General features: G+C 38.4%; 1 protein-coding gene across 1 annotated transcript in view; it reads left to right on the forward strand.

Annotated features, from left to right (window-relative positions):
- Nucleotides 1-7372: 7372 nt before the first annotated feature.
- The window catches only part of LOC143590969 (uncharacterized), a 63720-nt gene continuing 43573 nt past the window's right edge, over nucleotides 7373-27519 (forward strand). Inside the window, 3 exon segments of the mRNA XM_077071303.1 lie at nucleotides 7373-7783; nucleotides 7868-7951; nucleotides 8055-8289. Coding sequence (XP_076927418.1) covers nucleotides 7373-7783; nucleotides 7868-7951; nucleotides 8055-8289 — 730 coding nt within the window.

Genomic DNA, 27519 nt, shown 5'->3' on the forward strand with positions numbered 1-27519 from the left:
GAACGCTTCCATCGATCTGCTAGGGTTTCATCAATCCCACCACCACGCGTCACCACCACTGCACTAAACGACCATGACGCTAGGGTTTCAGTTGGCTATGGTTCAGTCGGCTATGGTTACACCACCTACATCACCACTTATCCAACCTACTCAAGAAACTTCTACCCTTACACCACCTATTTCACCTTTACATTAACCTATTCAATCTACACCTAGTCCCATCTCCCGACCCAATCAAGATACAACTACATCTTACATTTTGCCCTCGCCTGAATCATCTTCACCTGCACCATTTCTGAACCTGATTTTCAACCCACTCATGAAACACTAACTTCAAGCCCAAATGTCTATACACTCATCTCTGAGAATGCTAATTTGGAATTTGAAAATGTCATGTTAAAAGAGAAGAATGCATTTCTGGAACAGAAGAATATGTCCCTAGAGCATGCTATGTAACAAGCCTTACTCTTGATTCAAACCCTGGAGAAGGCTGAGGTTGAGAAGACCTCAGATGCACAAAAACAGGGGGAGAATATTATTGAAGAAGCAGATGCTCTAAAGCTTATTAATGAATATTATGACGAGGCCAGTGTGGAAGAGGCTGGAGTGGGAACATCAAATGGCCTACAGATGATAAATGAAGAATATGAAGAACAAGTTGGAGCAGGAGATGCAAGTGAAGAGGGGGAGACAGTTGATATAGAAGAGACCCAGAGCGAGAAGAGAAAACAAAGGGTAAAGGGGTTGCTCTTTCTGAAGAAGATTTACAACCAAAGCTGCTTATAGGATAATCTCTGAAGATGATATACTTGAAAGAAATGAGGTCAATGACCCTGATGTAGCTGAGGTTGAACCTGTCCAGACAGTGATAAGAATGAGAAATGAAGACATGTAGAGAATGACTGTTGTTGATGAAGAGGAAGAGATTGATCAGGAAGTGCTAGAGACCCTGATTGAAATGAAGAAGAAAGAAAAAGAGGATCAAGCATACCTGTTTAGTCTTGGCTTTGATCAGAGTCATTTTAATGCCATGACAAGACAGAGTATTGCTAAAGCTGCAGATGGTTGGAGGAGTAGAGAAACAAAAAGAACCTTCCTCTTGCAAGCTGGACATTCTGTTTCATACTTGAATCGCCAATCATTTGATATTTTTGATAAGAAGTACAAAAATTCACTAGTGGATGATACTCCAACTTTATGGTGAAAATGAAAAGGGAAACGGCAGAAAGAGAGAAAAAGGACTATGAAGTGATGAAGCAAAAACAAAAGGATGTGAGCTTCCTGCAACTACATGGCTTTGATTTCAACTCTATCATAGACCTAACTGTGGAGGAGATAAAAAGAAAAGTGAAAATGTTCAAGGACTCCCACAAAGATGCCAAGTCTATTGCAGATTGTATAAGGGAGAGGAAATTGAAGATGCAAATGCAAAAAGAAAGGGAAGAAGCTAAAAAGAGAAAGGCAGAAGTGGTAGAATGGTTTAATGATCCCGGAAGAGTGCAAACATTGAAAGACATTGTAATGGGAAAAGGGATGACTGAAGCAGAGTTTGATAGCATGCCTCATGATCAATTACTTGACGTATATCATAGAGATCAAAGGCTATTTCTGGAACAGAAAGAGAAGTATTAGCGGCGAAATCGTAACGCCCGTTAATTCTGGTTTCAAGAATTAAAGCTTGTAGAGTATGTATAATTCTCGAGGATTTATCCGACGTTTCTCGGAATCCTTTGCGTCATCGTGGTACGTTAAACCATTTAACTTTCCTTCCACTTTGCCTTCAATTTGGAGGGACTTGGATGTAACTATTTTATTTATATCATAAAACATTTAACCAAACCCTAGCCCCTCCCCCCCCCCTGCAGCAGCGATTGGCCGAGAAACCCCCCCCCCCTTGCTCGTTTTTCTTCTTCCCAGCCAAGTTTCGGCCGTGAAAAATTTGAAATCAAGGTCAGTTTTATGATTCCCCATGTCTTTTACACCTTAATTGATCATATTAACGCGCTTATTGGTCATTAAGGTTGAGTTTTGATGATAACAGTTTGCTGACAGATTCGTATACGTTTATTGTAGGGTCTGTAATGCGATGGTAATCCATTGTTTTTTATCGATTATTGATTCCATGATGTTCTACTTTGAGTCTAGTTTCCAGAAAGGTATAATACGTAATTTTTGGACGAGATTTGAATAGTTTTTATGAATTTATAAAATCGAGTGTCAAAGTTGATGCGGGATGACGGATTCTGGTCTGTCTTCCCGACGTCATAACCTTTTTTCGACATGTCCAAATTGGTTGGTTCCACTTTTGGAAGTTAGTATTTTGAGTTAGGAACCAAACCCAATTGGAATCGTTTAATTTGGTTTGGTAATGAATTTTATAAAAATAAAACCATTTTGTTGCGCACTGAAATAGCTGCACGTACCTTGCTGTGTTGGAGGAATATTTTTATAAACCTAAGACATTTATTAAGGTCTGGTAAAAATTTAATAATTTATTTCAAAGGTTATCTTATGTAATTAAATGCATCTTCGGACGCTAAAATCTACACATTTTATAAACCTAAGACATTTATTAATCGATAAGTTCGTTTTAGGCTTAATCGGTGGATTTGGTTAGTTGAAAGATTTTAGGGGCTGAGGTAAAGTAATTGGGTATGGGTTGGGCCTTGGGCCAAGTTGTTGGGCCTTGGGCCAAGTGTTGGGTCTTGGGCCAAGTTGTTGGGCCTTGGGCCAAAGTGTTGGGCCTTGGGCCAACGTGTTGGGCCTTAGGCCAAAGTGTTGGGCTCGAACGGCCCATTAGGCAAGAGTGTTCTTATGGTCTAGTTTAGTAACGCGTTGTGTACTATTTACAGGCCCTTACTTGTGAGTGTGCACTTAGGGATTTCCTAGCTCATTGCAGGTGTTCGATCGATTTCAGGTGAGTTCATGATGCCCTTTTTTACTCTTTTTAAATTTTGGGCTAGCATGCACACCGAAGTGTTTTCTTACTTGATGAAATGTTTTAAACGATTTTATATAGGCTTGCTAGTATATGGTAGGCCTTGGGATGTTAAAATATATATATATATATATATATATATATACATTATTGTTTGGCCTATATTTGGCGATGTTGTAGTCGTTTCGACTACTGATGTTGCGTATGCCTACTTTGTGTTTGCATGCGTTGATGTTACGTGTTTGGGTTGTACGTTTGCTCGACCCTGATGTTATTACTTGGATGATATATATGTAGGTATATAATTATAAGGATGCTTTCATATATAATTATAAGGATGTTTATATTTAATTATAAGGACGATTATATATAATTATAAGGATGTTTATATTTAATTATAAGGATGTTTATATATATATATATATATATATATATATAGGATGATTACTTATTGTTGATGATGGCCTAACTGTTTTATCCCGTTTATTTGGCCTAACTGTTATATCCCTTTTATTTTAAAACTCTTGGAATGACTATTATGATTATTATTATAGATGTTATTTATAAAAACTTGAACTCACTCAGCTGAAGCTAACTTTGTGTGTATGTTAGTGTGAGTTTCAGGTTAGGAGATGGATACATTACCACTTGGACGTGCACAAAGCTACTTGGACGGTGGAGAGCATACTTAGTCGGATGTTTCAATAATAATAAATGTTTTCTTTTTAACATTTATTTAAATTGGTTTTGGGAACTTATTTTATTATTTATGTTTTCCGCTGAATTATACTCTGAAATGGTTATTTTAATGAAGTGAATTGTTTTTAAGTTTAATTATTTTTACGAGTGTTTTGAATGATTACCAACTGTGGGGTACCCGGGGTTCGGGGCCTTACAAAAGTTGAGAAGACAAGAAAAAGAAAGAGCCAAAATGATATAATTCTGCACAAAAGAGGTGCAAACATGCTAAAATTAGTGGTGCAAACTGATGAAACAATTAAAGAATGGTTTGAAGAGTCTGAGAGGGAAAATGCAAAGAAAAATCCTCCTACAAGGTCTGGTGGACTTGTAGTCAGATCAGATATTGGGAGGGATGTTGCTCCACCAAGAAAATTAAATTTGCCCAGACATCTGTATTTTGATAAACAATCAAACTAAGGGTTGTGACTGAAGATGCTGAAGAGACACTCATCATATTTAGAGATGACTTCAGAAGCTTCTCTATGGAGCAATTGGTAAAGATGGCTCAGCTAGATTTACTTGACAATCAACAAAGAGATTCAATGGCAGGCCAACAAAGGAATGAACTTTCAAAATTCATAAAGGAACAATATGAAAAGGGATTTCCATTCCTCAAAAAAAAAACCCAAGAAATTATCATACAGAAGCTGAGAGAGAAAGAAGGAGAAAAAGGAAGAGTGAAGTACATTTAGCATAAATATCTCTCTGGGAAACAAAGAGGAAAGAAACACAAAAGGCAAGCAGTTCCAGCACTAAAAGAAGAACTTTAAAGGAATGCTTGGCTGTGAGAAGGGAAATGAATGAGCAAAACTCACAAGTTCAACAAAATGAAAAAATTGCCAATCTCACCTACAATAGAAAGAATGACTCTGTATCCTTGAGAAACTCATCAGGGGGAACTATTGCCGTGGTGGAGTATGATGGAGACTTACAATACATACACATCAAAGATCTAGAAGACATTATCAATGCAGAGTTTCCTCTTGATTCAGATGATGGCGTGGAGCTTAAAATGTTTAAACAAAGGGCTGCTACAGTCAAGCTGAGAAAGGAAAAAAGGATGAGAGAAGGCATGGAAGAAGATAGCAAAGATGGAAGCTAAAGGACTATTCATTCACATCTTGCTTATCTTTTATATTTGTTTTTACTGATTGTATTTTTGATATTTGACAGGTAATCTAAATTGATGTGTAATGCCCAAGTAGCAGAATTCTCTTATGTAATGTAGTGACTTTTGCTTAAATTGACTATTGGTGAAATTGATTCACTTATAACTATATGCAGGCATGTTTTGGTGTATTTAAGCTTGTTCCAATCTAAAGGGAGATTGTTGAGTCGGATATTTGCAAAGGAAGATTGGAATCTTCTCAACCACCTCTAGAAATCGGCTAAGTATGGACTATGAGCAAGCTTGTGTCATCGAGCATGGTTTACTACCTCGAGCATGGTCTTCCAGAAGCTATTTTAGTAAATTCTTCTAAGTGTTGAAGGATTCGAGCAAGCTACACTTCTCCGAGCAAGAGTGTTCTTCTATCGAGTACGGATTGCCAATCAAGCAAACGACTTGATCATTCAGGTTTTTGCCAAGTGATCAGAGCACAAGTGATCCGAGCACATTGGTGTCGATCATGGATGCAATAAGAAGATGTCATATGTTCTAAGTATAGACTTCAAGCATGGTTTAGTCCCGACAAGCTTTACATCCGAGCATGCTAAAGATTGTTCAATAAGTCATAAGAGAGGATTGAAGACATCAAGAAGAATATGCTTGCTCGATGGACAAATTTGAGCAACGCAAGGATTGGTCAAGAAGAATGAAGCGTGTTAGAGGAGAATATTTTCTATCAGAAAATATTCTAAGTAAAGTGTGCTTGAAGACTCTCATCGAGCATACAGTGCATATCGAGTCTGCTCGAGCAAGATATATAATGATTTTTTCATTTATTATATAATGATTAGGGGATTCTAGAAGGAATGTCAGGACCTATAAATAGGGTCTTAGGTTACCATTTAGGGTAAATGTGGCAAATAAGAGAGCAAAAAACATTCCAAGGAATATTCTCTTTGTCTCCTCGTACCGACGACGCCTTCACGAAACCCTAGACATTCGTTTCACTGTTACATTAAATGATATATTCAATGGAGTGAATCTTTGTCTTTGATATTGTTCTTACCGACTATATTTTACTGTTTCATTGTTATTATCTCATACCTTCGTTCCCATCATTTGGGTTAAATAGATCTGTGTGTTCTTGTCAACCTTTTGAAGGTTTGTGCCAGATTTACGATCCTGACAAAATTGTAAAGGAACACATGGCATATCTTGGATCAGTTTTAGAGTCATATAAGTGTTTCGTTGCTTGTCGTGTTGGCAATTATAACATGACAAAAAAGGACTACGACCAAATTGATCTAGAAGAAATGGAAATGATAGATATACGGTGGTGCATGGCAAGTGTGATTAGAAGGGCACAAAGGTTTAAGGAAATAACTGGAAGAAATGTGCTACATGGTTCGACATCAGAGTTGGGCTTTGATAAATCTAAGGTGAGATGCTTTCGGTGTAAAGAAAAAGGACACTTCAAACGGGAGTGTACTAGCAAGAATGTGGATGATAATGCAGCAAATCCCTTAGGGAGGGATTACTACAAACAAGCAGTATATCATCGTCCCGAGGCAGACTCATCAAAAGGCAAGAAACCAGCAGAGGCACCAACCTCACAACAAAAAGCTGCTACGGCTCAAATGGACGAAGTTTCAATTGGAACACGGTGTTCCAAGCGAATATGGCAAAAAGGGTTGATGAGGGTAAGAAAGAGGTTGTGGTTGAGGATAAGATTGAGGACAATGTGTTTGATAAGTTGGTTGAAACTGAAGTGATTGAAGATCAAGGTATGGACAAGGTTTTAAAAGTTAAGAATAAGCAAGGTGACAAGGATGTTTAAGTGGATGAACAAACTGGTTTAGATGACGAACTTCCACGAACATATGATAAGCTTCACGAGGTTCCTTCTAACTATCTTATTTCATAATTTCCACTTGATATCATAGAAATTTTTGCAGGTTAGTTTAGTGGAGAAGAAGTACCTCATGGAAAAATTGATTTTGGAGAAGAAGATGTGGTGATTCCAGAGGTCAAAAGTTCAAGTTATGAGGAGGAATCTGTTGAGGTTAAATAAGAGTTTGTTGAGGGATTGGTTGAAGATATAACCGATGGAGATTCAGAAAGGTCAAATGAAGAATGCTCTCCACCAGATTAGGCATTCATGACACATCAGGTAACTCTAAACTCGAATATATTTGAAAAGTGTGAACTGCCGTGTAATGAGTGTAATTTTAAAACTCTTGAAATTAAAGAGTTGAAAAAACATTATGATCAAGCTTTATTAGATCTTAAAAGGGTTAATGAAGCTTATATAAAACTGAAAAAATATGAAAAGAATTTGTGGGCAAATATCCAACAGAATCAAAAGACAATTTCAATGTTAAAACAAACTGTTGAGGATAAACAAATTGCAATTAACAGACATATTGATGAGAACGCATCTCTCAAACTTGAGTTGCAAACACTCAAGATTGAAACAAAAAGAGTAAACTTAAAGTTGGTGAGTTATGCTTCTTGGTCTTATGTTCTTGATCACATTATGCCTGGAACAACATCAAAATGTGGATTATGATGTCGTGCCTCTACCCATGTGGAATGCTTATATTCCTATGAAACCTAGGAGTTTCAAAAAGGCACTAAATGTGGAAGTTGAAACTCCACTGCATGATACCACTGAGTCTGGTGATGATGATTGTGTGGAATCTGCAAAAGTTGATAATGGCAGTTCTGGTTGTGACATATCAACCGGAATCAAAGTTGCAGAATTAGTATTAACAGAGGAAAAGGTTAGTAATCATGTTTTAGAAAAGGAAAATCATGCTGACACGAAGAGATTTACTAAGACAAGTTTTTATCATAAGCAATCTCATGTTAAAAAGATCGTTTTCGTTCACGGTGAGACCTCAGAATCTAAAAAAGAAGTCGTTTTTAGAAACCAATCAAACCGAGAGTTTTATCAACAAAAGGCCGAGCGTAAACCACTTGAAATAACATCTCAGGTTAACAAGTTTGTTGACCGGAGATGTTGTTTTAATTGTAATGAAATTGGGCATGTTTTCTATGCATGTCCTAATCGATTTTAGAATGATCAATCTCCGCCTCAAAAGTCGTTCAAAAAGAAACAAGGTTTAGGTTTTGTGAATAAACCAGTATATGTTCCCGAACCTGTAAAAATTCTGAAACGTGATGAATCAGTTAAAAGTGAAATTGTTAAGATAAATGTTTCAAAGACATCTCAAGGCTAATGAGGCTCAAGTTATGTATTTATAGAGATTATGTCAAAGAATTCCTAAGGCTAATGAGGCTCAAGTTGTCGCCCCGCCCCCTAGCAAGAGAGATAGATTTGCAGAATTTACCGGAATAAGAGAACCATGTAGTGCTACAATCAGAAATCCTGTTAGAACAAGAACAAAAGGTTGTGGGAGTCATAATCACTTTAAGTCAGATTGTGAGATAGCAAATAGTCATGCTGGGGACAAACAAAGGGGATTTAGTTTCTACAAAGGTGTTAGTCACAATATACACACTTGCAAGTTATACTTACAAAGCATTAAAGAGAAAGAAGCATCAACCAGTTCAGGAGTTTCTTGTTTTCAAGATTTAGAGTCTCAATAATTTCTATTTAGAGTCTCATAAACGCTTTAAGTCAGATCATGAGATAGCAAATAGTCATGCTGGGGACAAACAAAGGGGATGTAGTTTCTACAAAGGTGTTGGTCACAATATACGCACTAGCAAGTAATACTTACAAAGCATTAAAGAGAAAGAAGCATCAACCAGCTTAGGAGTTTCTTGTTTGCAAGATTTAGAGTCTCAATAATTTCTATTTTAGTAATACTTTATACTTTAGTTTATTGTGCCATAATGGTCATTGTGTCATACAAGAATATTTTGTCTAAATGGAGTGACTTACTTTTTGCTTTATACTTTGGTTTTTATTTGTGTCTAATGCTCATTGTGTCATACTGGAATATTATTTCTAAATGGAGTGTAAGACCCCGAATCCTGGGAATCCAACAATTGGTGATCATACAATAAACTTACAAAATTCTTAAACTCAAGACAGTTCATTCATTTCAAAAACCAATTCAGAGTGTAAATCAGCGGAAAAATCATAATTATTAAAACAAGTCCCCAAAAAACCAGGGAATTACGCCCAAAACCAAATTTAAATGTATTTAGCAAAAATTGAAAAGAACAATGTTCATTAACGAAACTTTCCGACTAGGTATGCCATCAACCGTCCAAGTACCCTCGAGCACGTCCAAGCGGTAAGCATCCTCCTCCTAACCTGAAACTCACACTAACAAACATACAAAGTCAGCTTGAGCTGAGTGAGTTCAAGTTTTAATAATAGACATTTATATAAATCATACCAAGAGTATAAAAATAAAGCGGGATATGAACACTTAGGCCGTCATAAACGATAAGTAGTCATACTTATATATATCTATATAATCACATCTCTACGAATAACATCCAAATATTAACATCAGGGTCGAGCACCACGTAAAACCTAAACACGTAATATTCCATCCAACGTATGCAAAAAGTAGGCATACGTAAACATCCTTAGTAGATAACGACTAAATAACATCGTCAATTGTTGGACATAAAATAATACTTGTATAATCATACATACAAACATACATAAATATCATCCGAAGGCATACTCTATACAAATAAGCCCATGCAAAATAATTTAAACGGTTCATCAAGCAACATCATTTAGGTGTGTATGCTAGACCAAAACTTGAAGACTAAAAAGGGGCATCATAAACTCACCTGACACAAGGCACGAAATCACCAAAAGCTAGAGAACCCCTAAGTATCCCCACCACTCAAACGCCTGTCGGTTTACATACCATCATTACTAACGAAACCGAATGAACTCGTTTATCCTACGAGGCGTTCTAACATGGTTCAAGTTAAATAAAGCCTCGACCTCACCACGTTCGATCAAAACAGCCCCCGGGGCCTTATATTTACCAAAACGTCCCATAGCCACTCCCGAGAACAAAGAATTCCCAATTTACCATCGGAAGCACTAGGTGAGACTAATACGCGCGTTTAAGAGTTGTTTAGGCAATTAACACACAACTCAGCCCCGTGTGGACCCAATATGATAAATTCACAGCCAACAAGTCCACACGACGCTACACGAGTCGAATGGGTCGGTAACTCGCAAGCACAACGCACCAACTATTCAATAAACGCGAATGCGCGTTGTACCGACCCGTTTGAGTAACCGACAACCAATTCAGCCCCAATACTTATAAAAATAATTTTTCAACTGCCCGTAGCCCGAACCAAGGTCACCTGAACTGAATTGGTCATAAATTACTCCAATACTCGCGTTAAACGAAACAATTCGCTATTCTAGACAACCGAATATCAACTTTCAATCTACAACTAGTTGACCAATCAAACGAACACCAATGTACACGATACTAAAGTATGTTACATTGGACATACCTAGGAAGATTATAGAGCAAAAACCTTAACCAAAACAATCCAGGAAATGCTTGAATGGACAGCCACCCGGTAAGCCTACAACACTCGATTTAACGATCAATAAGCGAGTTAATATGACCAATTAAGATGTAAAAGACTTGAGGGGACATGGGACTAACCTTCAATTGAAGTTTTACACCCTAATCTTGGCTACACAAAAGAAAAATGAGGGTGGGGCTTTGCTTGCTGCCAATCGAACACAAGAGAGGGAGGGGTTAGGGTTTGTTTATGATATAAAAATTTTACACTCTAGCCCCTCCAATTTTAAAGAAGTAACATCTTGGTTGAAAAGTTAAATAATTTAACGTACCGGAAGGATGAGAAGGTCATCGAGAAATGCCGGATAACTCCCGAGAATTGTACACACTTTACAAGTTTTAAATCATTAAACCTAAAGTGGCGAGCGTTACAAGTCCACCCCCCTTACAATGGGATTCGTCCCCGAATCCCTATGCAATAAGAACAACTACGGGTAGAGTTTCATCATCTTGTCTTCGGACTCCCAAGTAACCTCGGAACCCCTACGGTGCCTCCACTGCACCTTCACCTGTCTAACCCCCTTATTCCTCAAACGCCTTTCCTGACGGTCAAGTATAGAAATAGGTTCTTCAACGTAGTTCAGTTTACTATCGAGTTCAATATCACCCAGAGGCACATGGGCCTCCTTGTCTGCCAAACATCTCCTCAAATGAGACACATGGAAAGTAGGATGAATCCCCGCGATCTCATCGGGCAAATCCAGTTTATATGCTACCTCACCGACATGGGACAATATACGGAACGGACCAATGAACCTCGGACTAAGCTTCCCCCTCTTACAAAAACAAATGATGCCCTTCCAAGGAGAAACTTTTAACATAAATCGATCACCAGTCTCGAACACAATAGGCCTTCGCCTTTTGTCCGCATAGGACTTTTGACGATCCTGAGCGGCCTTCATAAAAGCCTTAATCTTATCAAGCTTCTAAGTCGTAGCCTCAACCACCTCCAAACTACCCAATTGTTTCTGACCAATTGAGCCCCAACAGACTGGAGTCCTACACCTACGCCCATATAACATCTCGAACAGCGGCATCCCAATAGTGACGTGGTAACTGTTATTATAAGAAAATTCGACCAACGGTAAATGACGATCCCAACTACCACCAAAATCGATAACACAAGCCCGCAAGATATCCTTGAGAGTCTGAATGGTCCTCTTGGATTGACCATCCGTCTGCGGGTGATAACCGGTACTGATGAGGAGTTTGGTACCCATCTCCTCATGAAATTTCTTCCAAAACCTGGAGGTAAAACGCATATCCCTATCCGAAACAATAGTTACCGGTACCCCGTGCCTAGAAACGATCTCACGAATAAATACATCGGCCAACTGCTTGGAATTATAAGTCTCTCGAATCGGCAAGAAGTGAGCGCTCTTAGTCAATCTATCTACGATTACCCAAATGGTGTCATAGCTACCCCTAGGAGTACGAGGCAACTTAGTCACAAAATCCATCGTAAGATGCTCCCCCTTCCACTTTGGTATTTCCAGGGGTAGAAGTTTCCCGAAAGGCTTCTGGTGCTCAAACTTAACTTGTAGACACGTCAAACACTTACTGACGTACTAAGCCACCTCATACTTTATCGCAGGCCACCAATAATTCTTCTTCAGGTCTTGGTACATCTTGGTCGCGCCTGGAAGAATGGAATAGCGTGACTTGTGTGCTTCATCCAATATCTTACTCCTGAATCCCCCATACCAGGGTACCCATAAACGACCGTCCTTATACTTCACCCTGTCACCAACGTCTTCCAAAAACTTTTCCTGACCCCAAATACGTTCTGACATAATCCATTCCACCTGTAAAGCTTCATTCTGAACATTGGCTATTTGTTTCAAGATATCGGGTTTAAGAATAAGCTGGTAAGATTTCACACGAATAGGTTTCGGTCTCTCCTTCCGGCTCAAGGCGTTGGCTACCACGTTAGCCTTACCGGGATGGTACATAATCTCCAAATCATAATCCTTAATCAATTCCAGCCACCGACACCTGACGCATATTCAGTTCCTTTTGTTCGAAGTAATACTTTAAGCTCTTATGATCGGTATAGATAACACAAGGGACACCGTACAAATAATGCCTCCACAACTTAAGCGCAAACACAACCACCGCCAGCTCCAAATCATGAGTAGGATAATTCGCCTCATGAGGCTTTAACTGTCGTGAGGCATAAGCTATGACTCGGCCTCGCTGCATCAGAACACACCCAAGCTCCTAATAAGAGGGGATGCTCGGATCCCTCGAACCATGGATCTGAAACCAACTTGTAAGACCCCAAATCCCGGGAATCCTACAGTTGGTGATCATACAATAAACTTACAAAATTATTAAACTCAAGACCGTTCATTTCATTTCAGAGTGTAAATCAGCGAAAAAATCATAATTATTAAAACAAGTCCCCAAAACCCGGGAATTACGCCCAAAACCAAATTTAAATGTATTTAGCAAAAATTGAAAAGAACAATGTTCATTAACGAAACTTTCCGACTAGGTATGCCATCAACTGTTCAAGTAGCCTCGAGCACGTCCAAGCGGTAAGCATCCTCCTCCTAACCTGAAACTCACACTAACATACACACAAAGTTATCTTGAGTTGAGTGAGTTCAAGTTTTAATAATAGACATTTATATAAATCATACCAAGAGTATAAAAATAAAGCGGGATATGAACAGTTAGGCCATCATAAACGATAAGTAGTCATACTTATATATATCTATATAATCACATCTCTACGAATAACATCCAAGTATTAACATCAGGGTCGAGCACACGTACAACCCAAACACGTAACATTCCATCCAACGTATGTAAACACAAAGTAGGCATACGTAAACATCCTTAGTCAATAACGACTAAATAACATCGCCAATTATTGGCCAGAAAATAATACATGTATAATCATACATACAAACATACATAAATATCATCCCAATGCATACTCTATACAAATAAGCCCATGCAAAATAATTTAACGGTTCATCAAGCAACATCATTTAGGTGTGTATGCTAGCCCAAAACATGAAAAGAGTAAAAAAGGAGCATCATGAACTCACCTGACACAAGGCACGAAATCACCACGAGCTAGAGAACCCCTAAGTATCCCCACAACTCAAACGCTTGTCGATTTACATACAATCATTACTAACGACACCGAATGGACTCGTTTATCCTACGAGGCGTTCTAACATGGTTCAAGTTACCTAAAGCCTCGACCTCACCACGTTCGATCAAAATAGCCCCCAGGGCCTTGTATTTACCAAAACATCCCATAGCCACTCCCGAGAACAAAGTATTCCCAATTTACCCTCGGAAGCTAGGTGAGACTAATACGCGCGTTTAAGAGTTATTTAGGCAATTAACATCCAATTCAGCCCCGTGTGGACCCAATATGATAAATTCACAGCAACAAGCCCACACGACGCTACACGAGTCGAATGGGTCGGTAACTCGCAAGCACAACGCACCAATTATTCAATAAACGCGAATGCACGTTGTACCGACCCGTTTGAGTAACCGACAACCAATTCAGCCCCAATACTTATAAAAATAATTTTTCAACAGCTCGTAACCCGAACCGAGGTCACCCGAACTGAATTGGTTGTTAATTACTCCAATACTTGCGTTTAACGCAACAATTCGCTATTCTAGACAACCAAATATCAACATTCAATCTACAACTAGTTGACCAATCAAACGAACACCAATGTATACGATATTAAAGTACGTTACATTGGACATACCTAGGAAGATTATAGACCAAAAACCTTAACCAAAACTGTCACAGCACGAATAGCACAATGCGGAAGCGTAAAACGGGAATGTAACAGACACCTCTGGTATCAACAACATTGTTTATAAAGAAACATTACAAACTAATTTACATTTTATTACATTGATATATCTTTGTGTTCAAACTAGGTGTTACAACAATATACGTTCGTTAAACTATTCTATTCGTACTAATATCCTTGCATCTATTCATATAGCATCGAGCATGTTCCACAATAGACAGCACGGCATCACTTTATTCCAACTTTGGTAATCCTGAAAAGCAGTTTAAAACGGGTCAACTACTGGAGTTGGTGAGTTTCACGAGTTTCTAGAAAACAGTTATGAATATTCACAAGTTAACACTTGTAATCATGATATAAGTATGTATGTATGTAAATGATGCAATTATGCAAAGCTACAGTAAACCCTTGACTGTATGTGCTGCGTGCATCCATTTCCCACGCTCAATCAACCACTGTGGCTCCCCTTCCGCCCACAACATGCCTCGGTAGCTATGTCTAACACTACATAGCCTGTATATATAAACATGGTCATGTGCAAACGGCGCTATGTGACACGGCAACCATGCCGATTCCGTTTGGGTTTGTCAAACCAATAGTACTATTCACAAGCCACCGGCTCGAAGTTAATCACTGTGATCGTGGGGACTTTCATGTGTTAGCACTTAGATAATTCACCTCATTACAATTTTCAGATATGTATACATAATCAAACATGGTTTTCACCCCAAAAGTTCGTAAAACTGTTTAAAGAGTGGGGTCATGAAACTCACGGTTTATTCAGTTTGCTATCACTAGTTCCTATAATCAATATTATAATAATATTAATAATTTAATATTATTATAATCTCAATACTAAACTGGGCTGTATAACTAATCTGGGTATAGCTGGAACGCCCAGAAAGTGGCAACAGGCTTAGGTTGTGATGTTGTTCAATGTCTAATACTTAAAACCGAATTTGGCTCAGTTTCCCGTTTTCCCAGCTGGGCCAAGTTGTTCGTTTACGCGTTCTGAAAACAGTTATGGAGTAAGAACTTGGGTAAATGTGTTATTTAATAAAATGATTAAGTTATAAAGAAAGATCAAATATTGGGGTCCCGGATTAGCTACGGGGCCCGTTTCCGTTTATTCAGTTTGATTTGAGAAGAAACGTTCACAATCTATCCAGATTGTCCAGGTTTCTCATAAAAAGGTTCGTTTTTACTTAATTAATCAAAAAATATGACTTTTGATCACTTTTGGTGTTTTGATATTCCCGTAGGTTCGTTAATCGTGAACTTGCCAGTTTTTATAAAAACTGAATTTGTTCAATCTTCAAATTAGCGTAATTAATTAACCGTTAATCACTAAATTATGAAAATTTAGCCACCTATCAATTAAAATATGTAGATTTTTATAAAAATATTTCTGGAATTATTTACTGATTTATTAATTTTTAAAAATTCATTTTTACTACTATATTTAGCCTGAAAATCGTCTGTTTATCCCAAACGATTTCCAAAAATTCCACAAAAATTCTTGAATACTCAAATTATGTCCCAAAAGAATTTGTATCAATTCCAGAATGCAATAAGCTTGTTCAATATTCTTTTCGGTCCAAATTCGTCTATAAAAATTCATACGAACACATATGCAACAAAACACCCTTAGACTTCTCCAAATGATCCCAAAATTCATATGTGATCAAAATACATTAAATCTGAGTTCCACAAAAAAATTCGGTAATAAATTCGCCAAATATTCTCGGATGGTCGAAAAATTACCAAATTTGAACTGGGACTCAATGATATGGTCCCTAATGTCCCTGCAAAATTTCAAGACCTAAAAATATGCACATCACAACCTTAACCTAAACAGCCCGTAAACGAGTATTTCGGCATTACCTTAGCGGTTTTGGGTCGTTTCCTCCTTTCTAATCAACTTTTCAAGCTCTTGTGCTCCTATGTAGGCCAGATAAAAGTCCTGTATCACAAACCAAGCAATTTTTCATCAACATAACAGCCCTTGAGTTAGGGTTTCGGCTAGTGCACAAAAACGAACTTTTAAAACCGTAAAAATGTCGTTTCAACCCTTTAATCCGTGTTTATGGCCAAAAAAGATCATGATTCTGATTTGAAACTAGGTTTAGCATCAAAGTATGTTTTTGAATGATTTTTGAGGGTTTTAAATGGTTAACTATGATTTTTAACAATTAAAACATGTTTATATGGTATTAATCAAGGTTAAACAAAGGCAAAAGTTGCTTATTTAAGTTTTTAACCTTAGGGTTTGAAGAGTTTCCTGATGAAGAAAGGTTTTTCCAGAATTTTGCTTGTGGATGAATGTGCAAAAATATCTTTGAACTAGTTTATATGTGAAAGAAATCAAAAGGGGGGGGGTCCCCATGGTTGCAGCCGGGAGAGAGTTTGGGCCCCCTTGGGCCCATTTTGGCCCAACAATCTAAACAAGCCCAAATACGAAAACCCAGGTCCAAATTTACATCGGGTTTGGTTTTTGGCGCGAAAAACTTATCGGGTGTGTTAAACAGTGCGAAAACGAGTGTTTTTCGGCTACTTTTGTGTAAAATTATAAAAACATACTATATGTTTGTAAAAACCGAAAATATTTTCACGGATCGCTTAAAACATTTCAAATAAGTGTTTGGTAAGTCTTTTTCGGCTTAACGGATGATACAATGCTTGATTTGTAACTATCTTTCGTGTTTAAATCTATAGCGGGTAGTTATACGAGCATGTTTTCGTTTAACTTGTTTGCTATCGAACTTAGGCCATATTACTAATATTTTAGCTTATACTAAACGTATATCACTTATAGATGCCCCCCCGAGATATCTGGGTCATAACCCGACCCGTTCGGTTAATCGTTCGTTTGTTACGCAAAAGGCGTTTATTTGCTTAATCGATAAATACGTACTGAGGTGTACCTTGTTTTGGCTCAAATGTCACATTCTTCCCTCGTTAGAAAATTTGATTATTCAACTTTGTCCTTATTTGGAAACAGGTGCGGGTATTTCTTTTTAAATTCGGACTTTCGTTCCCACGTGAATTCGGGTCCCTGTTCTGAATTCCAACGAACTTTGACCAGAGAGATTTTGTTGTGTCTTAATTGTTTTATTTTTCCCTCTAATATTTCCACCGATTCTTTAACGAAATTTAGTTTTTCGTTTATGATTAAGTCTTTTAATGGCACGATTTTGATTTCGTCAGTAAGGCACTTTTTCACGTTTGACATGTGAAAGACATCGTGAATAGAACTCAACTCTAAAGGAAGTTTCAGTCGGTACGCTACAGGACCTATCTTAGAAATTACTTCATATGGTCCAATGTATCGCGGAGCTAGTTTACCGGTTATATCGAATCGAATAACGCCTTTCCACGGGGATACTTTTAGAAAAACTTGGTCGCCTATTTCCAAGGATAACGGCTTTCTTCAAAAATCAGCGTGGCTTTTCTGTCGATCTCGGGCGATTTTTAATTTGCTTGTGATTTTATGGATTTTGTCAGTGGTTTCTTGAATCAAGTCAGATCGAGTAATTTGAGTATCTCCGACTTCAGTCAAACACAGGGGTGATCTACATTTCCGACCGTACAACGCTTCGTATGGTGCCTCTTGAATGCTACTATGATAGCTATTATTATACGAAAATTCGACCAGTGGAAGATGTTGATCCCAATTCCCACTGAAGTCTAGTACACAAGCGCGAAGCAAATCTTCTAAGGTTTGAATGGTTCGCTAGGATTGACCGTCGGTTTGGGGATGGTAGCCGGTGCTTGGGTCAATTCGGGTTCCCAAGGCTTCCTGTACGGCTTGCCAGAAACAGGAAGTGAAATGGCTATCACGATCAGAGATGATTGAAACGGGTACGCTGTGTCGGGATACGATTTCATTTATGTAAATGTGAGCAAGTTTTTTGGTTGTGTAAGTGGTACGAATTGGAAGGAAGTGTGCGGATTTGGTTAGTCGGTCAACTATCACCCATATTGCATCGTTTCCTCGGGAAGTTTTAGGGAGGTGTGTTACAAAATCCATGGTAATATGTTCCCATTTCCATTGTGGTATTTCCGGTTGGTGCAACATTCCCGAAGGTTTTTGATATTCGACCTTAACCCTCGCACAAGTTAAACATTTACTAACATACGTGGCTATATCCTTCTTCATACCGGGCCACCAATAATACTCCTTCAAGTCCTTGTACATCTTATATGTCCCTAGGTGAATGGAGTATTTGGACTTATGGGCTTCGTCCATGATCAAGTCACGCAGATGGCTGAAAGTGGGAATCCAAACTCGGTTTTTGTAGTATAAAATTTCGTCGGTTCTTCCTTCAAAGTTTTGTTCGGTCCCATGTAAGTTTTCATTTTCCAAGTGATCTCCTTTCAGAGCTTCGTTTTGAGCAATACGGATTTGTTCGGTGAGACTGGTTTGGACAATCATTCCAAGTGCTCAGACCCGTAGTGGTTTGATTCTGTCTTTTATACTTAAGGCATCCGCTACTATATCAGCCTTCCCCAGATGGTATCGAATCTCACAGTCATGTTCAATTCTTTCTGGTCAAAAATGTGCTGTATGCTTTTGTGGCCGGTGTATACTGTACATTTGGTGCCATACAAATAGTGCCTCCAGATCTTAAGTGCGAAAATAACCGCACCCAGTTCCAAGTCATGGGTGGTGTCGAGAAGCGTAAGCTATGACTTTGTTTCTTTGCATAAGTACGCATCCTAAACCTTTTCGGGAAGCATCACAATAAACTACCAGATCATCAGTTCCCTCTGGAAGACTCAGTATTGGGGCTTGGCATAGTTTCTGTTTCAGCAATTGAAAAGCCGCTTCTTGTTCTTCTCCCCAAACATAAGCACGATCTTTTTGAGTCAAAAGGGTTAAAGGTTGGGCTATGCTAGAAGAGTTATCAAAAAAGCGCTGATAATACCCAGCTAATCCCAAAAATTGGCGGATTTCTTTCGGTGACTTTGGGGCTTGCCAATTTTTTATGGCTTCAATCTTACTCAGGTCTACATGAATTCCGTGTCAATTAACAACGTACCCTAAAAATTGAACCTCTTGTAGCCAAAATTCACATTTTGATAATTTGGCATACAACTTTTCCTACCTCAACAACTCCAAAATGGTTCGTAAATGCTGCTCGTGTTCCTCCTTGGTTTTTGAATATATCAGAATGTCATCTATAAACACAATAACAAATTTGTCGAGGTACGGCTTACAACTCGGTTCATGAGGTCCATGAAAACTGCGGGTGCATTAGTCAGCCCGAAAGGCATAACTAAGAATTCATAGTGACCATAACGAGTTCAAAATGCCGTTTTAGACACATCTTCCTCTTGGACTTTAACTTGATGGTACCCGGATCAGAGGTCGATTTTCGAGAAATAGTTTGCCCCTTGAAGTTGATCAAATAAGTCGTCTATTCATGGAAGAGGGTATCGGTTTTTGATGGTAACTTTGTTTAATTCCCGGTAATCAATGCACATTCTAAAACTTCCATCTTTCTTCTTTACAAACAAAACCGGTGCTCACCAAGGAGAATAACTAGGATGTATGAAACCCTTATCTAACAACTCCTGTAACTGGTTAGATAATTCTTGCATTTCAGAGGGTGCCAGTCGATACGGTGCCTTAGCAATAGGGGCTGATCCTGGGATTAAGTCAATACGGAATTCAACCTGTCGGTTCGGTGGTAATCTAGGTAGATCATCGGGAAAGACATCGGGGTATTCACGTACAACAGGGATCTCTTCTATGTGTTTCTCATCAGGGTTCTTTATAGTCACGTTCGCCGAAAATGCCATACAACCTTGGCGTAAACATTTCAACACTTTGAGATGAGACACGAGAGGTATTATCGAACCGGACTTCTCTCCTTGTACCACAATCATCTCACCATTCGAAAAGGGAATTTTAACTGTCTTGTCGTTACACACAATCTCTGCCTTATACTTGGTTAACCACTCCATGCCGACAATAACATCAAAACTTCCTAACTCTACCGGGAGTAGGTCAATAAAGAATGGGTGGTCATTTAGAATAATGGAACAGTTTTGGACTATTTGATTGACATTTATAGAGTTAGCGTTATCGAGTTCTATAGTATAGGGATTTGTTAGTTCACTAACTGGCATATTTCCCAAGGACACAAAACTAGTGGAAACAAAGAGTTCTATCGGCACTTTGGCAAGGGTCCCTTATACCTGTCTTGTTTCGTATCTGAACCGGTTATAGCATAATTTCTTATTGTTTGACGTGCACGTTTGCTTGAATGTCCTCCTTGTGCTCTCGTCCCGTAGTCGGTTCGTTTCATACCCACTGATTCTCCAGCCTTTCTCAATACTCCACTCCTTACCAGGTCAAAAGTCACAATGCCGGCTTGAGTCACGGCATTCTCAAACGATGTGAGACCCACGGAGTTTACCAAACTCCTCACTTCCGGGGCTAAATCCCAAATATAACGTTCAACTCGTTTGTCTTCGGGAGTTACTAACCAGGGTACTAAGCGAGTCAGTTCATTGAAGCGGTTTGTATATCCCAAATGATCCACTCCTTTCATTTCTAAGCTCCAAAGTTCATGTTCTAATCTTTGTATTTCGTTCGTTGGGTAAATATGTTCTAGCATCAATGTTTTGAGTTCAGCCCATGTCATGCGATTAACCGTATCTTGCCTTTTATTTGCACCGTAGTATTCCACCACATTAATACGTGATCAGTAAATGTAGAGGCAACATACTTGACAATGCTTTCCGGTGGACAATTGCTGATATTGAGGACAGATTCAGTCTTTTCGATCCATTTGACTAACCCGTTTGGCCCTTCGGTACCTTTAAAGTCAATAGGTTTACAGGCCATAAAGTTTTGATTTAGTATTCTCTCCGAGGGGGATTAGGGTTGTTATTGTTATTGTTGTTGACATTATTTGTATCTGGTGGGGGATTATTTGCATTGGGAGGGGCGTTTGTATTAGGTGGGGGATTATTATTTGTGACTGTTTCAGTGTTGGTTGGGGGAGAATTATTGATTGGTTGTTGGTTTGTTTGTATATTAACATTTACACCGGTAGTTACTTGTGATACAATAAGTGGGATTACTGCCTGCATTTGCCGAGCAATCATCTCGGCTATTTCTGCCTCAGTCATAGGATTTACTTTCTTTGGGGCCATTCTATAATGATAATCAAATATAAGTCAATTAGCACTAATTCCAGTATACGGCACATTGTAACCATAATCACAATAAAGGTTTCATAGTAAATCAAATAACACACTGGTATTTCACAAACTGCCCTGTATATTGATAACAAAAGGTACATAGACATAGCCTGATAAAGGCCAGTGCTTGCCTGTATATATCAAAATCTGTCACTAAGTGAGACTTAACCCTGTAAGGGTCAATGCTTGTAATAATGTACAAAATTGTGCCCCATGTTAACATAACATACTACTATATACATACATGGAGTATCAAAAGATCACGTACACATATCTGTAACATCCTGCATCTATCCATACAAACGATAGACTAGCCACAAACATAAAAACAACAACACCGTAATCATCCAGTAACAGTTCCACATTCGAACTGTCACCCTATCCAAAAACCAAGGATGGTAGGCATCTAACTGCTACAAGTTCAGTACTATCTTCTGTAACGTCAATAAGCACTGGGTCACGTCCCTCCTTTCCTAGTTAATGTTAGCAATGGCTATCGAGTGATCTATCACATGGTCAGTCAGGACAGCCATCCAAGAGTTGTTTCCTACGTTTGAGAGGTCAGGGCGAGGGGTAGGTATACTCAACGAATGGAAAGATGAAGTATCTGCCCTAGGACGTGAAGATCCTTCCCTGTAGTGGTTAAATCTGAATGGAATCGAGGTAGGGTCAATCGAGGTTACCCGAATACGAGCAGTCTGTCGGACTCGTGCAGTAGCTGAGGTCGTCGGCGACAGGTGAATAGGTGGAGTGGGTGATCTGGCTACTCTAGCAGGTGAATGGTATTGACTGTTAACTTCGTTTTGATCTCTGCGTGGTGACCGGGATGGATAACTATCGCATCTGTAGCTGGACAGATCAGACACATTTCTAGGTAGCTCTCTACAAATAACTTCTTCTTCCACCTCTTCCTCATCCTCCTCCGGTTCCTCTTCTGGGTCCTCCTCCTCTGGATCCTCCTCAGGTTCCTCTTCTGGGTCCTCCTCCTCTGGATCCTCCTCTGGTTCCTCCTCTGGATCCTCCTCTGGTTCCTCCTCTGGATCCTCCTCCTCAGCAGAGATTACCGGTTCTTCTTCCGGTACGTAGTCGTTATTCCTTGACATGACTCTTCTCAAAAGTTAGTTATAAGAATAATATTTATTGCTAGCGCTAACTATTGTTGGGGAGATTAATTAATTAAGCCAAATTTAATATTAATTATATTAGAATATAATATTAGTTTTATTAAAATTTTAATTATTATTAGAATTAATACTGAAAATAAGTGAATATAATATTCATAATAAAATTTACTGTCATCAACAGTATCGTACATATACGTATTTATACACCTTGATTCAGATAAGCACGTATGGGTGTTACATATTTATATACTTAATAATTAGCTTTTATACACATATGTTGCCACTTTTACCTAACCACACATTCCGCGACTTTTCCCCGAATTCCCTCGTACAAGCAAGTCTGTTATTATGTTCCGGACCACAATAACTCACTTGCCCTACAAGTTCATCCCGGCATCCATCAGTATATAACATTAAATTATTATTTAAATATTTCCTAGAGTTAATCGAGCCTGCGGTTATATTTTAGGTACCCTAAGGGATAACCTAATCCTTTATAACCAATGGCTCTGATACCAACTTCTGTCACACCCCAACTAGCACAATGCGGAAGCATAAAACGGGAATGTAATAGACACCTCTGGTATCAACAACATTGTTTATAAAGAAACATTACAAACTAATTTACATTATATTACATTGATATATCTTTGTGTTCAAACTAGGTGTTACAACAAAATACGGTTCGTTAAACTATTCTATTCGTACTAATAACCTTGCATCTATTCACATAGCATCGAGCATGTTCCACAATAGACAGCACGACATCACTATATTCCAACTTTGGTAATCCTGAAAAGCAGTTTATGACGGGTCAACTACTAGAGTTGGTGAGTTTCAAAAGTTTCCAGAAAACAGTTATGAATATTCACAAGTTAACACAATCATGATATAAGTATGTATGTATGTAAATGATGTAATTATGCTAAGCTACAGTGAAGCCTTGACTGTATGTGCTGCGTGCATCCATTTCCCACGCTCAATCAACCACTGTGGCTCCCCTTCCGCCCACAACATGCCCCGGTAGCTATGTCTAACACTACATAGCCTGTATATACAAACATGGTCATGTGCAAACGGCGCTATGTGACACGGCAACCAGGCCGATTCCGTTTGGGTTTGTCAAACCAATAGTACTATTCACAAGCCACCGGCTCGAAGGTAATCACTGTGATTGTGGGGACTTTCGTGTGTTAGCACTTAGATAATTCACATCATTACAATTTTCAGATATGTATACATAATCAAACATGTTTTTCACCCCAAAAGTTCGTAAAACTTTTTAAAGAGTGGGGTCATGAAACTCACTGTTTAGTAGATACTCAGCACTGTGTCAGCTCCCGGTTTGTTCGGTTTGCTATCACTAGTTCCTATAATCAATATTATAATAATATTAATATTTTAATATTATTATAATCTCAATACTAAACTGGGTTGTATAACTAATCTGGGTATAGCTGGAACGCCCAGAAAGTGGCAACAATATTCGTTTCGGTCCAAATTCGGCTATAAAAATTCATACGAACACGTATGCACAAAACACCCTTAGACTTCTCCAAATTATAAAAAATTCATATGTGATCAAAATACATCAAATCTGAGTTCCACACAAAAATTCGGTAATAAATTCGCCAAATATTCTCGGATGGTTGAAAAATTACCAAATTTGAACAGGGACTCAATGATATGGCCCCTGATGTCCCTGAAAAATTTCAAGACCTAACAATATGCACATCACAACCTTAACCTAAACAGCCCGTAAACGAGTGTTTCGGCATTACCTTTGCGGTTTTGGTTCGTTTCCACCTTTCTAATCAACTTTTCAAGCTCTTGTTCTCATATGTAGGCTAGATAAAAGTCCTATATCACAAACCAAGCAATTTTTCATCAACATAACAGCCCTTGAGTTAAGGTTTCGGCTAGTGCACAAAAAAGAACTTTTGAACCGTAAAAATGTTGTTTCAACCCTTTAATCCGTGTTTATGGCCAAAAAAGATCATGATTCTTATTTGAAACTAGGTTTAGCATCAAAGTATGTTTTTGAATGATTTTTTAGGGTTTTACATGGTTAACTATGATTTTTAACAATTAAAACATGTTTATTGTAAGACCCTGAAACCCGGGAACCCCACAGTTGGTAATCATATCCAAAAATTCTCAAAAATTTAAAGTCAAACAATTTCATCTTATTAAAATCGTTTCAGAGTAATAAACAGCGGAAAATCACAAGTACTAAAACCAAGTTCCCAAAACCATAATTTAAATGTTTAAAGTAATAAATGTAAAGAAAACAGTTTGCGTATTAATCTCCGACTAGTTATGCCTTCAACCATCCAAGTAGTCTCGGGCACGTCCAAGCGGTAAGCATCCTCCTCTAAACCTGAAACTCACACTAACATACACACAAAGTCAGCTTGAGCTGAGTGAGTTCAAGTTTTAATAATAGACATTTAAATAAATCATTCCAAGGGTTTAAATATAAAAATGGGATTATAAAACATTCCAAGAGTCTAAAATATAATACGGGATATGAACAGTTAGGCCATTATCAACACTAAGTATTCGTACCTAGACATCTATGTAAATCCATATATTTATAACAAAAGTCTTAATAATCATTCCAACGGTTTTAAAACTGTAAACGGAAATACATCAGTTAGGTCATCACATTTAATAAATAATCATCCTTACGTATGAACATCTCTATACGTGCATTCCTATATATATAAATATATATATATATAACATTCAATAATAACATTCAGGGCCGAGCACACGTACAACCCAAACACGTAACATTCCGATGATGATCATGCCACACGAACCTCCCCCCTCACGGGCTTTTCAGGGCCCGCCACAGGATTTAAGAACCTGAGTCGTATAGTTTGTCCCGGCCAAGATCACCATCCATCCGTACAACAATAACATTCAGGGCCGAGAAAACGTACAACCCCAACACGTAACATTCCATTCAACGCATGCAAACACGAAGTAGGCATACGTAACATTCCGTAGTCGATAACGACTACAACATCGCCAAATATAGGCCACACAATAATTTATGTATATATATATACATACTATAACATTCCAAGGCCAACTATATACTAGCAAGCCTATATAAAATAGTTTAAAACGTTTCATCAGGAAAAATCGTTTAATACTAGGAATTAGTCCTAGGCCTAATAGCAACCTCGAGCCTAGACCACAAGTAATATGTATAACCATAAGGAATATAAGACCGTAAAAGAGTCTACAATATCCTAAGGCATAAAATATAGTTCACAAATAGTTTCATAAATGCACAAATATGAATAAGGCTATGTAATACCATCCAAATAGTTGTAACGAGTAAAATCGTGTAAAATTGTATTACGGTGTGCATGCTAGCCCAAAACTTGAAAAGAGTAAAAAGGGGCATCATGAACTCACCTGAGATCAACCGAACACCTGCAACGAGCTAGGAAATCCCTAAGTGCACACTCACAAGTAAGGGCCTGTAAATTGTACACAACGCGTCACTAAACTAGACCGTAAGAACACACTTGCCTAATGGGCCGTTCAAGCCCAACACTTTGGCCCGAGGCCCAACAACTTGGCCCGAGGCCCAACCCATACCCAATTACTTTACCTCAGCCCCTAAAACCCTTCAATTAACCAAATCCACCCTACGATCATGGTCAGGGCTAACCATGATGCACAACTCACCCTTCGGTATACAAATCGAGTCGAATTTGGGCGCACCAATTTTCAAACGAATCAGCCCCTAATGGACCAAATTCCCATCTTAACCTTTTCGTACATCATAATTATGTCACCCGAGTTGATAGGGTCGACGGTTCCTTTTTACAACACTCACTTTAATGTTTAAACGACAATTTGCTCACAACCGACTCGATTAACTAATCACCAACCTAATCAGCCCCGAGTACCAAAAAAATAATTTTCCCACATCCCTTAAACCCCCCTAGGGCCATGAAAATTGATTCGGTTGGTCATTTAATCGATTAACTCATCAAACTCAACAATTGATGATTCTACATCCGATAAACCCTAGTTTTCGAACTAAGGGACTTAAACCCTAAATTAAGTATGTTTAATTCTTTAGGGCACCAACAACAACTCGTGGGTGCATAATAAACTTGTGCATTTAACCTCTTAATCAAAGGTGAGTTTTCAAGGCCCCTTTTTATTTGTTATACTGTTTTACAAACTCGGGGGATGGGGGGGACATACCTCAAACACATTTCATTTTTACCATGATAACACGAAAACAAGCGGCATAACCGGATTTTGTGAATATATGAGACAGTTACATCAGAGCTCACTAAGTCCTTAACATTAATATATAACCATTAACTACGCAATAGCTATGAAAATATGAATCGTACTATTAGGATTAACAACCCCCAGACATGGTTGGTCGCGCTAACCGCTGACTTACCTAGTCAAATGATCGTATATTATCTAAGTATATCATGTAGACCGCCACATGACGAGGTAAAAGGAACTTGTCAGGCTTGGTTATAGACTCATATATTGTAACTTGTTGTTTTAGCTAAACCACGAGAATCACCAACATTATGTTGACCTTTTAAGTATGTTTCTCTGCAGGTACTTAGGCGATGTTGCATGGGTAAACTACTTAGAAAAAACAAGCATGTCATGGATACGCTTTTGAGAGATTTAGCTAGTATAACCCAAGTCATTGGTTCATATTTGAGAAATCTTTGAAACTGTTGTCTTTTAAATTAAATAAATTGCCTGTAAACTTTAAACTTTTAGGTATCCATTGCATGTGTTTGTTTGCGATAATCATATGCTCTTTGAACCATTTTATGTCTCGCCCCGTGATTCCGCCTTGGCAGGGTGTGACAGATTGGTATCAGAGCCATTGGTTATAGCGAACTATGAGTCTTAACATGCCTAGACTATAACTTAAACGACTCGTTAAGCATTTGCCCTTGCAAGCATATACTGTGCATGCCTAAGGAATATATCATTAGGAGACAATTCCATCTAGTGTCGAGGGTGACTGTCTACTATA

The sequence above is a fragment of the Bidens hawaiensis genome, unplaced genomic scaffold (genome assembly GCF_021521415.1).
Source record: "Bidens hawaiensis isolate Kalapana, Puna unplaced genomic scaffold, B.hawaiensis_p1.1 tig00039108_1, whole genome shotgun sequence".
NCBI classification, from domain to species: Eukaryota; Viridiplantae; Streptophyta; class Magnoliopsida; order Asterales; family Asteraceae; genus Bidens; species Bidens hawaiensis.